Source organism: Rhinolophus sinicus, chromosome 15 (genome assembly GCF_057876585.1).
Source record: "Rhinolophus sinicus isolate RSI-liver-muscle chromosome 15, RSI-T2T, whole genome shotgun sequence".
NCBI lineage: Eukaryota > Metazoa > Chordata > Mammalia > Chiroptera > Rhinolophidae > Rhinolophus > Rhinolophus sinicus.
In genome coordinates, this window is record NC_142515.1 from 131,484,417 (window position 1) to 131,497,556 (window position 13,140).

Sequence of the window (13,140 nt, forward strand, 5' to 3'; positions counted from 1 at the left end):
ATGAGAAAGGATTTCTGTGATAACGCTATTTTACTCATTTATCAAACGGTGATTTTAAAAGATTAACAATATTTATTATTAATTCTATTCGGAAAACTCTACTGAGATGGACCTTTTCTTTTTGTTGTTCTTTTCTTTCTCTTCAAGCGAGCGAATGCTATTGTCTGAGTACGTTTGACGCAGGTAACTAGATAGGCGTATCTTTTCATTGGGTGGCCTTTGCAGGGAGGTGGATTTAGAGAAAAAGGCAGCTGAGCTTCGGTTCTTTTCCTGACATTGCTTGTAGGCCTCCTTGCAGCCCTGCGTATGAGGAGGTACGTGGCCCAGGAGCCTTAGTACCATAGCCGCTGCTTGCGCTGCTGTCACCACAGACTGATTGGCTTAAACAACAGAGACTGACTGTTTCACAGCCTGGACACTCCAAGTCCAAGATCGAGGTGTGGGCAGAGCCAGGCTCCCGCTGAAGGCACGAGGCGCGGAGCTGTTCCAGGGCTGTCTCCCAGCTTCTGCTGCTTCCCTGGCTGTGGGCGTGTGAGGCCAGTGTCAGATGGCCTCCCCCTCTGTGCGTGTCTGTGTCCACATATGTCCTTCGAATAAGAACTCCGTTATATTGGACTAGAACTCACCCCGATGACCTCCTCTTAACCTCGTCCTCTGCAAAGCCCGTTTCCACACAAAGTCACATTCGTAGGGCCTGGAGGTTAGGACTTGAACATCTTTTCGGGGACACAGTATTCAACCCACCACAGTAACCTTAAAGGATGACAAACCAATGAGACTGCAAAGGGAATTTTAATCTAGTCTGCGCTGCTTCTCCCATTACCTTGTATTGATCGAGACACGTAAAATGGTTACAGGGAGCCCCGCGCAATGTCTTTTTATTTGGGGAATTCCTGTTTTTTAGCACAGTTGCCCATAAAACAAATTTCTATAATATGAATCTTTTATATTCCTTTTCTTTATGAAGCTGGAGCTATAACTACATAGAAGAAAAATGGTAGTACACTAAAATGACAATAAGTTCCACATTTTTGGAAGAGAATCAAGATAATTGAATTCTGAGCATCATTGGACCTTAGCACATTTCGCCTTTAGGTGGTTGCAATACCAGCAGACTGGTACAGTTGACTGTTTTTTTCCTTTTCTTTTCTTTCCTTTCTTCTCACTTCACTTTTGTTTTTGCACCAGTTCATTTCATGAACTCAGGACTCCTCTCCATGACATGCCATCACGCATAACTTTACAGTCCAGACTTTCTGCACTCGCTGGGTTAGTGTATACATTTGTTATGCCTATTATAGTTGATCTAAAACCTGTTTGAGACTTCAGATTTCAAATTGTTATTTTCGACACATTTTAAAAATAGGACTATTTAGAACAGAATAGTTTTCATCAAAATGGCACTTGAGAGACTTAGAGACAAGAGCAGTCCTGGGTCCACTGGGTGCGGTCCACGGACGTTAGCTCAGACCAGGGGGCATCACTGAGTGACCGGCTGGAAAAGAGAGTGCGGACGAAGGAGGAGGGATCATGTTTTGATAATGAAAGATGGTGACAATTGAGCAGTTTTTGCCAAATAAAGAATCTGGTCTAGAATTTATCCGAAGAACTTTATTGTTACTAGGATAGCAATATCAGTGATTTTACCAGGGCATGACCTTTGTGGACTGCTTTACTGTTTCATCCTTTTAAGACCATCCTTCCCACAACTGCAAATATTTGTGTTCACTTGTAAAGGAAAGTTAGATGAGAGCTGCACATTTCTTGCCATACAGCAGATACAGTGAATTCAGGCTTTCACAGCATGTCTGACACATCAGAGACATGATGGCAGAACTGGTAGTTGACTGGAAACAACTCTATTATTGTTCTTAGATGGGTGTTGAGGTAACAGTTACACTTCATGCAGTTTTCACCTTCTCATCTCTAAATGCCTTATATTTTTACATGATATGCATGCATCATTTCTTCTTGATAGCCTTTTAGTGATTTAGGCACTTTTTTATATTTTATTCTGATTATTTAACCTGTGTAAGTAGACGTCCAGTTTGTTTCCACTACGAGAACTTTCAACCTTTTGACTTGAGTCATTTGATGGAGGGTGGGGACTAATAAAGAGATAATAGAGTAACTATCATTTCAAATACTGTTTGAGGTGAACAAATGAAGTCCTTCAAAGGAAATAGACCGCTGGCATTTGTAAAATGCCTAATACCATGTGGGTCTCTAGAGAAGAGATTTTGTGATTAAAACATCGTTAAAGTTCCTTTAAACTCTTCAGACATTTTTCTTTAAAAATATTCGGCAGTTCACACTTTTCACTGAGTGAGACAGGGCTTCCTCCTGCTTACCCTGAATTGAAGAGGTTTAGAATATATGAATGAGTTTTAGATTAGCTGCCGTATGAGAGACCATGCCCATGTCCTCCCCTGAATAATCAGGCCTTCGCAGTTCTATGCGTCATCTCCATCTATTATTGCCTTTTGTTTGAATTAAATAACACTGTGTTTGTCATGAAAAATAGGATCTGCTTTTCTTAAATAGTTACTTTTTTTTTTCAAGGATGACAATGTGGAAAATAATAATGGTAGATGACTAGGCTAGTGAAATGACATGGATGGATAATTTGTGAATCTAATAGTTTTGCAAACATTTAAAGCCGTATAATAACTTCAAAATGTGCAAAATATGCTAGAATTTTTGGTAAGACTTAATTTCTTAACCTACAAAATAAAGGCCATCCTAAGTGACTTTTCACAGAACTTTGTCAAATCTTAAGTTCTGAGTTGGATTTTGTCTGTTGAAGTTTCCCAGTTGCTGCCCTTCGTAAGGACCCCCCAAACCAGGGCCCATGAGAAGAGAAATGGAGGGCCTCCATCCACACTAAAGGCTGGGACTGAAAGTGGTAGTTTTCCTGGGGGTGCTGGAATTTAAATGTTCTCTCTTTTAAAGATTGAGAAGAGTGACTCAAATCGTGGACTATGGAACAGCTAAGTGGAGATGATATGTGAGGGGAAGTGAATTTTCAGGGCCATCCAGTTACGCCAAACCGTTCTACTTCCGCATGGTGGTTTCCTTAAGACCAAGAGGCGATGCTTTCAACACTAACTCCATTTTGGAATCATAGACATAATCTTTAGAATGGTCATGACTACTAACTACTTGAGGTTAGAGGGGACACGCATTTTACTCTTTCTTAGTGGAAAAACAAATCATAGATGGATGATACAACACAGCCCATAACAGCTAAGTTACAAGTGGATGATAGACTTTTGTTTCTGTGTTTCTTGCATGACTTCTTCACGTGAAGAAGGAAGGTGATACATAAATGATAAGCACTTCCTGTGGGATGTAATCTAACACTCGGGATGCAATATCGGACGTTACATGTTTCCACTTTTCCCCTTTTAAAATTGTAATTGGGCTTTCTGTTTGCCTACGTAAAAAATAAGGTTTAAGTAGCACTGACATCGGGATGTTAATTACCAAAACAAAAAACAAACAAAAAAAACCCACCAGGCGAAAGCATCCCTTAAAGAAAGCAGCACGCGCTGTGCACACTGGAGGCCAGTCACTCTGACTGGGAGTCTCACCGCCCCGCCCCCCCCCACACACCCCCATGGAGAAATCCTGTTAACTGAGGTCTGGTTCTGAGTGTTCAGATGATTATTTGCTGTTAAAGGATTTGGGGTTATTTTCCACTTTAGGGTCAGTACGACTTCGCGGTGGCAAAAGTGAGTTTGAAGGCACAGTGGAGGTGTACGCTCACGGTGCTTGGGGCGCAGTCTGCGGCAGTCACTGGGATGACGCTGATGCCGCTGTCATTTGTCACCAGCTGCAGCTGGGGTGAGTTCGCCCATCCTCCACCAGATAAGTATGCGGATGGCTGAGAACGATGGGGGGCACCTGTCACCCATTGTTGCCCCGGAAAGGCTCTGTGCTCTCCTCACTCTCCTTTCCCTCAACAGAGTTATAAAGAAAGGGCCCTGGGTGGAGGGAAGGAGCTCTCTCACTCGTTAGGTGCTCCAAATGTCTTCACATATCACTACCCTGCTGACTAGGAAACGGGCAGATGCTAAGTCGTCAGAAGGTAAAAGCATCAATTGGTGTTTGTCTTGAACCAAATAATCGTTTAGTCCTCGGAAGCAGAATTTGATTCTAAGAATTGTCACTTCTCAGTAACCACGCAGCCAGCCCTAGGTTGCTATTACTTGCTTTTAACTGTCTCCCTGTAGCCACCCACAGATCCACTTCTGTGTGTGAAGGAGGTGATGTTCCCCAGTGCCCTTGTCCCGCGACCGGTTGGGGGACGTCCAGGCGTTACCCAGGTGATGCAGGGCCGTCCCGGGTCGCTGCCGGCTCCTTCCCAGCCTGGGCCCTCTCCTTAACACGGACCAGGGTCCGCTGGCCTCCACCTCTGCCTGGTGCCAGGTGGCTTCACCAGAAACAGAGGCTCCATTTTGGAACAAGAGGTTTTGATTTTGTTGTTATTTTTATTGTTCTTTTTTCTGAGTACACATGCTGTTTGTTTTTCTTTACCTTTGTCACCAGAGATCTTTAGAAAGCCAGAAGATACCTTGTTATGGAAAACACAGGTCTGAAAGACTGAGCGAAGGGTTGCAATGTACAGATATTTTGCGTTAATAATCAGTGAGCTATAGTATCTATTATGTGACGCTAATGAAAAGGTTAGTCAAATCCAGTCAGGTTGGTAAGAACTTTGCCAGCTGCCTCCCTTCCTGGTGGGAAGGTGAGGAAGGAGCATTTAGGAAAGGCAAATTTGGAGGCTTAAATTTTGTTCAGACTTTTGATGCGATTAGAGCAGCAAATAGGTTTAATGTACTAAACTCATTTTTAAAAATGAGCATTGGTATAAATCAGGATGAAAGAAGGAGGGAGGCTGGAGTCTGGAAAGTGTATGGCGTTAGGAATGTCAATTACTGATTTTGGTCACGAAGAATGTTCACTTGGTGCTTTTTCTTCCGAGGTCTGAAGACCTAACCAGTTTGCAGGCTGGTGTCAGCGTCTTCCTTCGTATACATATGTCCATGTGCTTTTATTACCCCTGAGAAGCAGGGAGGGACACAGTGCCCTGTGAGACTGCCATGAGAAGACAGGGACACTAGTGCAGACGTGAACGCGTGTGCTTGCCCGTCCTCTGACTGATGAAAGAATGCAGACTGTTGGGCTGCGAGTGCACACTGCAGGGAAGCTGACCCGCGTACTCTGGCATCTCTCAGTTGTCCGCTTTTTAGCAAAAGCATCAGACAATTGGAGCAGAGCACCCCAGCATTATTGCTGTTAAGACACATTAGTATTTTAGACGTACCCCAAATATTTACTGTTTGATTGATGGAAGCTGTTGCATAGAGACAGTTCTAGAGATTACCATGTTAATCAGATAAGCATTTAATCTTTTTAAAATTTAATATCGATTTGTGTGTATCAGAGGTTACTTATAAAGTATATAGATTAGATGAGTTCAAAGCAGAGCTTATCTGCATGTTATTATTTTATTAATTGGTTTCAAAGTCTTGCTGGCATGTACTACATACAAGGTTATGAAAATGTGAATAAGTTTCCTCTCTTGATATTATTTTGCTTGAATATAGTAACAACAGTCATTTTGAAAATGCTAGGCTGCAGTGTTGGAGTAGAAAAGGCCCTCCTGGCATCTAGACTTCTCCTTTTCTACATCCGAAGGCAGAGCTTGGAGACACTCAGCTTAGAGTGATCTACAGCTGAGTCCAGACTAGAATCCAGGTCTCACTGGGCCACATGATATATCCCGTCCACAAGGTCACCCCGGTCCCCTCATTGCATCTGTCGTAGTTGCCCATTGTCTTCTAAAATCAGCCACAGATAGGAATGGCACGCGCAAACCACTGGTTGTTGAAGCTTGATTAAGAATTCTGATTGACATAGGTAACGACCCGGGTTCTGATTTGACGTTTTGAGTTCTTTGAAACTTGTGTAACCCATTATGTTTTTCTTTTCTTTCCACATCCATCTTTATGGCTTTCTTGCATTTTAAAAACTCCAAATGCTTTGATAACAATTCACCTACATTTGGAAAACCTCACATCGGTCGTTATACTTCCAGAAGAAAAGGAATAGCAAAACAAGCCCCGTTTTCCAATCTGGGCCTTATTCCCATTTACTGGAGCAATGTCCGTTGCCGAGGAGACGAAGAAAATCTACTGCTTTGTGAAAAAGACATCTGGCAGAGTGGGGCATGTCCTCAGAAGATGGCAGCTGCTGTCACGTGCAGCTTTTCCCATGGTAAAAAAAATATTATTCTTGTTTTACTTTCATTGTGTGTTCCACAGGATTCCAAATGATACAAGTGTCTTAGTTAAGTCTCTTCCTGAAAGAGTTTAAAGACAGACGAAGCCGGAATCCTCACGTCCTGCAGTCTAATTCAGCAGGCTTCAGTCGGAGTTTGTCTAACGATTTGAATTCCGTTGGACCTCACTTTTAACATGCTTTCTGTTTTATCTAATTTGCTTACAGAACTGTTTTATACTGCGTATGAAACACTTTTTGTTGTTTTCATATGGAAAATCATGATGGAATCAAGGTAGAAGGTCATCTTGAAACCAGATATAAAATACAGCACTTATAACAAAATATGTTTGCTTAGGGGATGAAATATGACCGTGGTAGCGGTGTTCTCCTTTGGGTCGTAGACAGCACATCCCATGAAATGAGTCTCTCCCTTGGATAAGGTCTCCTTCCAAGCCTCGTCCCTACCCTGGGCACGAGGCGACCAGCATATAGGGATACGCATGCGTTCATATGAACGTAAGTGCAGGAGGGGACAGCTGTTTTTCAGTGGCTGATGGGTTTCTGCAGATCATGGTACATGGTGATGTGTGACCACAGCCTGAGGCGACCGCACTGCCACAGCATCCCTTTGGCATTTTCCTTCGGGTAGCAACACGAGCAGATGTCCCAGGTCTTGAAGTGCTAGCAGCTAGTCCCGGGCAGTGGTTTCTGACTGAGTACAGGTTTGGAAAGAAGAACAAGGCTCCCACCAGAGAACGTACAGAGACCCAGTTTAGTCCCTCCTGTGAGTGGGCTGGAAGCCCCGAGGCTGTGGCACAGGCTGGGCACAGGGGTGCCCTGAAAGCCGCAGGCCGTTCTGGCTGGGCGAGGTGCATGCGACGTCCCGATGTGTGTAGTGTCCCCGTTTCTTCCTTGCTTCCCCACCTTTGGGTACAGCTGCTTTTGGCAAGTGCACGTTTATGCGCTGCTGCTCCAAGGATGGTGTGAGGCGGCCTCCGTGGTGCTTTTGCAGAGCACTGCTCGCATTTGTGCTCTACCTGGCTGGTAAAGGCTCAGGGTTTTTCAAGTAGTGAGGTAAGTGAAAGCTTTGAAACAATAACTTTTCCTTCTGGGATACCTATTTCCCCCTTTTAACCCTTCCTACTCTATAATCTATCCACTTGTTTATATTCTGGTTGCAAAGGTAAATTTAAGGTCATTTATAAATTGGAAGTAAGAATGAAAAACAGATGCTCTGGTGGGAAATTAAATGAGAAGTAAAAGCGAGGCGCTCAGACAGCCATCACCGAGTCCGCCCTCAGGCCCTGTGGGGGACCTTCCACACGTCCTTTCAGCGGGGAGCTACCTGTTAGTGTCTCGTTGTCTCGTCCAACCGCTGTGCCCACACTTATGGAGTAGACTGTGTACACAATCCGGATGTAGGAAATAACCTACATGAAAACGCCTGGGACTTGTATTTGCCCGTAAGTTAAGCATGAGTCACACATGCCACCGAATTCTCTTTCTAATGATTTTTTGTGTGTTTGCTGGGAGGATGTAGGATGTTGACTCAGTTTTGTCCTTGAGCTTTTCTATATTTTCACAATTACTTATACAACCAGAAAAACCACATGTTTTAAAATTAAACACGACCTTGAAAAATGGTAAGGTAATATGCCATGATGGTTCTGGCTTGCAGGTGATTTAAATTTCCTCTTTGAAAATGTTTGTTTCTTAGTTTTCTCTAAGCTTACCGTGGGGGTAGCGGTAGAGGAGGCAGACGATTGGCACGTAAACTGTTAAGTCAATGAGAATTTTAAGTATACTTATATAATAACTCAAGAAACTTACACATTTTTTCATCACTTTTTTCTATATTTTCCAAGCTTTTTAAATGAAAAATAAACATGATTACATGCAAATTTGTTTCCTGCCATAATTCAGCTGTCAGTTACTTATGAGAAGCTAATATATAATATTACAATACTAAGGGCAGTTATGCTGATTAAACCTATCTTGGTCCTTTTACAAACGTCAAGTGCTAACTGACTGACGTATTACAGATTGATCAGAGTACGAGTGTACGCAGATAAGCACTGATCTGAATCTCGGCTGCAAAGCTCACATATGATATTTGAATATAACTATGCATATCCAGATACCACTCACTGACAGCCGCTTACGCTGGAGGAGTTAGAGGCATAGTTCATGTGGGTGAATGATTAGTCAGCCTTGGCAAAAGGTGCCACTAAATTCCCTCACAGGGACCCAGCCTGTTCTGAACCTTTCACCATATCACATCCTTTATTCCAGAAAAATCAGGCTGCCTCACTGTTTCCCAAACATACTCAACGCTGTGCTTCAGTGCTTTCTCATTTTGCCTGACACACACTCCCCATCTCTGACTTCTGGAATCTTCCACCTTGGCCCTCCTCTGCTCCCAGCCTCTTCAGGAGAGATACCATGACACCCCCCCCGCCCGACACCCCCAGTGGTGGGCAAGCTGCCTGGCTTCTGAGCCCCTGGTGGGTCTTCTTGCTGACCTCTTGTCTGTACTCTGTTTGTCCTGTCCTTGGGCAGACGCGGCCCTAGGGCTTCGAATGCCCTGTAGCACCTGGGCCACACCGTGCACCCAGCGGCTGCCACGTACCTGTTTATTAGCCAGAATGGGATGAGTGCGTAGTGCCAATCATCTCTCCCGGTTGGGGACAGACTTTTCTCACTTGCCGGTCCAGTAGTCAGCGTGTTTATTCCCTGCCTTCTCTGTGCTCGGTGCCTGACACACAGTGACAGGGAAAGCACTCTCTCTGTCCTCAATTCCAGTGGAGAGGATGCAGAACTTGGCATGAAACCGTGAAATCAATGATGATTTTCAGTAAACATGAGTCCTCCGAGGAAGACACAGGAGGCAGTGTGGTAGGAAGGCCCTTACTTAGGGAGCTCTGTTAGCTGGGGTTGCCAGGGCTGGCCTCCCGCAGGAAGGACGTTTCCGAGTTGAATAATGCCAAGGAGGTGGCCTTGTGAACATCTGTGGGAGAATCCGCAGCAGAAGGAGCAGCCAGCACGCGGCCCCTGAGGTAGCGTCCAACTCCAAGTGTCCGGGCGCAGAAGGAAGAGGGCTGTCGCCTAGTGGGCGAGGCCAGGAACAGAGAGAAACTCAGAAGCCCACAAGGGCTAGGCAAGGCCACCGTGGGCCACAGGGGACCTGCCCTGGGAAGCCTTTGCTGTTTGATTTGGACCCAGATGAATTTTCAGTCTTGTTTTTTGAAGCTACTGGCCGTGATGTCCACCAACTTGTTATAATGTGTTAGATGTTAATTTTGACTTGGTTCCACAGATGTAAACACATTTCTGTACTGAAAACAAGTACGTTACAGGCATAAGTGCCATTCTTAGTCATTACAGATCGGTAATGCTTAAGTCACTGGAAATAAAAAATCAGTGTCACCTCCACAGTACCATGAAAATCAAATGTGTTTCCAGTAACTGCGCTTTTGAATGTGTCTCGTCTGGTTTCCAAGGTTGTTGGGGAAAGGTGGATTTAGATGGGTTCCTCTTAAGAGCTGTTTGTGTGAAATAATTCATCCTGGAGTATTTTAATTGGTTGAGATTATCATAAAATATAGTAGATATGTGTGTATATGTCCAGCTCACTGAAGCGGCCTCCTAAAAGCTATTTAATTATTGAGAATGGCAAAGGACTAGGTCATATCCGACTTATGGCTCAGTGTAAATACGTAGGTTAATTTGTTTGCATTTCCCATGGCACAGGCCCAGCGTCCCTCGGCCTCCGCCTTGCCGGTGGGAACACTGCACGCGAGGGCCGCGTGGAACTCTACCACGCTGGCCAGTGGGGGACCATCTGTGACGACCAGTGGGACGACGCAGATGCAGAAGTGGTCTGCAGGCAGCTGGGCCTGAGGTTTGTTTTCCTTATTCTTGTTTTATTTTGCTTAAATGTTTGAATCTATTCTTTCCATATCTGAAGGCAGCTACCGTGTGTTTAAATTTCCTTAAATAGAAAAAGCCACGCTTTGATCTTTGTACTAGGCTGCAGGCTCCCTGGAGAGAATTTCTTTGCTCTGTAGGTCTCACCTGTTTGTACCTGAATTCCGTTGATTCATGTCCTGAGGACGCTGCGTCTGTCCTGCTTTTCATCAGTAGCCTTCACAGTGCCCCCAGGGAGTGAAGGACCAGCACTGGCAGCCACAGCGACCCAGCAAAGCGCGTGTGGAGCTAGTGGTCAGGCCTTACCTGAAGGCCAGTCTCCCCGCCAGATATTGTCTAAACTAAACGTCCTCATCTGCTGGGTATCTGCTCAGAACAAAGGATGTTTATTAATGTACGAAGGAAACAGTGCCCACTTGGGTACAGAAATGAAGCACGTGCGATAAAGACAGTATGAAAAGCAACATCCATTGCCTCAGTGGTGATCGTTCTGGAACATTATGTTATAATTTCGGATCTTCCAATTCCTCTCAACTGATTCTGAACATTGATATAACAAGCCCAAAAGTTTCTCTACAGTTCTATTAGGGGAGCTTTTAAAAGTCGATATTTTACTTTAAATTTTTTTCATTAAGCACTTTGTGGGGGGTTGTGAGGAGGCCTCTTGAGGTGAAAACTTCTCCATGTATCATTTTGTCCAGTGAACCATAACCCTCGACACTGGAGCATTTTTGACTTTTGAAACTTGAACCATTTGTACTCATTTTTTTTTGTAATTGTTTTTGCAAATGACCCCCCTCTTTAAAAAAACTCTGTGTTTATATTGAAGTATTTAAAAGTAAAATCTAGGTGTTTTAACATTTTACCTCTAAATACTTCAGTGTGCATCTCTTGTGAGTAAGAACACTGCCGTGTTATAGTCCAGTTATCCGTGTACGTGAAGCGGTGACCACTCTGACCATTGTCAGACAGCCCGTCATGGTCACGTTCCCAGAGCTGCCCCCACAAGGTCCTAGGCAGATGGTCTGAAGCAGAATGTAGTCCGGTCACGCAGAGCGTCCGGTGTTGTGTCTCTGAAGTCTCTCATTCCAGAACGGCCTCTTGTTCTTCCTGACAGTGACTTGTTGAAGACACCAGGCCAGTTGTTCAGGAGAATGTCTCACCTTCTGGATTTGTCTCATTTCTTCTTCCTGGGGTCGCTGCATTTGGTCCTCTCATCCTCAGAATTCCTGGAATTGGAGTCTAGGTCTGAAGGAGAGATTAGATCACAGCAAGTGTTTGCCTAGAAATCAGCGCAGGTGACATGTTCCCGTCTTGCATCTTACCAGGCAGGGGTCACAGAGCAGCTGTGGTCTACCCCTCTGGTGAGGCTGAGTTAGAGCAGTGGCTTAAGGGGGCATCGACCTGGCCCTTCAGTGGGAAGTTACCTTTCCCCCGTGCATGGTCCTGGGACCTAACCCATTTCACAGTTCATGTGTGGGACGGGGACAAACGTGGCCGATCCTGTGTCTGATGGCTACTGGCCGTGTTCAGTGTTGGTGTAATCATGTTCTTTGGATGGCCCACGAATAGGGCCAACCAGTTCTTTTTAAGAAAACTGTTATTAATCATGACACTTTCAAGATTAGATTTTGAAACTGTTCTGATTGGGTTTCAGTTTCAAGACCAGTTTTCCTCAAATAGCCAGGTGGTGCTGGCGTCAGCGTAGCATCAGGTTCTGAACATGCGCCCTAGACTCAGAATGCCCTGGATTTGAGGGCTGCTGCTGCAGATGAGAAGAGTTACAGACTCTTAGTGGCAGTTTCCTCATCTGTAACGTATTTCCTATTGCATAGGGTGTAGTGTCTATAAAGCAGTTAGTACTCAGAGTGAGTATACGATACACAGTGGCTACCAAGGGCTGTCTAATTAGGGGCTGTTATGGTTGAAAGATGCTATTAAACGTTCAAAATAAACTGAGCATTTAGTGGTGAGATTATCAAACATCGTTCCTCTATTCGTAACTTCTGGTTAGTTGGCTGTATCTCTGAATTTCATGTTTAAAAATCACTCTAATATATGTATACGCGAATTCACCAGGTTATCAATTATGTGGCTAGCAGTGTGAATATTAATTTTCACGTTAGTTACTAAGAAACCGATGTCGCTACCAAAACATGAAGAATTTTAAGAATATAGTGATAGTATATTTAACATTACCAGTTGCAGCATGGACTACTCTAAATTTAAGCTGTAAGGTATTTTTTGTTATTAATGTGTTTCTGTGGGGGAAAGGCAAGCTTTGGTTGCTCAGAAAAATGCATAGATAATTTAAATAACACACTGTGAGTATTAACGATATTAACAGTTACAGAAGTGATTCTAAAAATTCAGGTTGTAGCATAGAATTCTTTCTTGAGAGGAAAATTTTTTTTTCACTTCACCCACTCCTGAACAAAGCCCACGTTAACAAATAGCAGTCTATCACATGGGAGAACATAGAGACAGAATCGCAAGAAAGACGATTAATGCTGAACACGCGTGTGGGTTCTTTCTCATGCGTCTGCATCCTTCTCAAGCAGTAGCTCGTTGCTGCCTTTTGTATGAGAGGATTCATGTTTGGAAAAGTCATCAAAGGGAAAAATAGCTCTGAACACACAAGGCGGCAGAGGTCCTCCCCCGCCCACGCGACGGCCAACCCGACCCAGAGGCTCGTTTTTAGTGTACGCGCTCTCATGCTCGGAGCTAATGTTGTCCATTTGCCTTTTTTCCACTTGATTTCCTAGTTCTCTCACAAATTTGCATTAAAGCAATGTTCTGCAACTGCTCTTCCTCTGGAATTTGTTTGCCCACTTAAAGGCACAGTGCTTTCAGACATATTGTTTTTCACGGCACATGATTGATAGCAGACAGCATAATTGTTGCTTGTCTCGATTTATGGTTCAT

At 44.1% G+C, this 13,140-nt stretch overlaps 1 protein-coding gene across 6 annotated transcripts in view; it reads left to right on the top strand.

The window, feature by feature from the left end:
* PRSS12 (serine protease 12) overlaps positions 1–13,140 on the top strand; it is a 99,709-nt gene that overhangs the window by 50,838 nt on the left and 35,731 nt on the right. For 5 of the 6 annotated variants that reach the window (XM_088792628.1, XM_019744510.3, XM_088792626.1 and 2 more), the window contains 3 exons: positions 3,708–3,846; positions 6,104–6,282; positions 10,039–10,189. In XM_088792628.1, coding sequence (XP_088648754.1) covers positions 3,708–3,846; positions 6,104–6,282; positions 10,039–10,189 — 469 coding nt within the window. The remainder of the gene's footprint in view (positions 1–3,707; positions 3,847–6,103; positions 6,283–10,038; positions 10,190–13,140) is intronic. The other variant, XM_074338567.2, reaches the window with a different exon arrangement.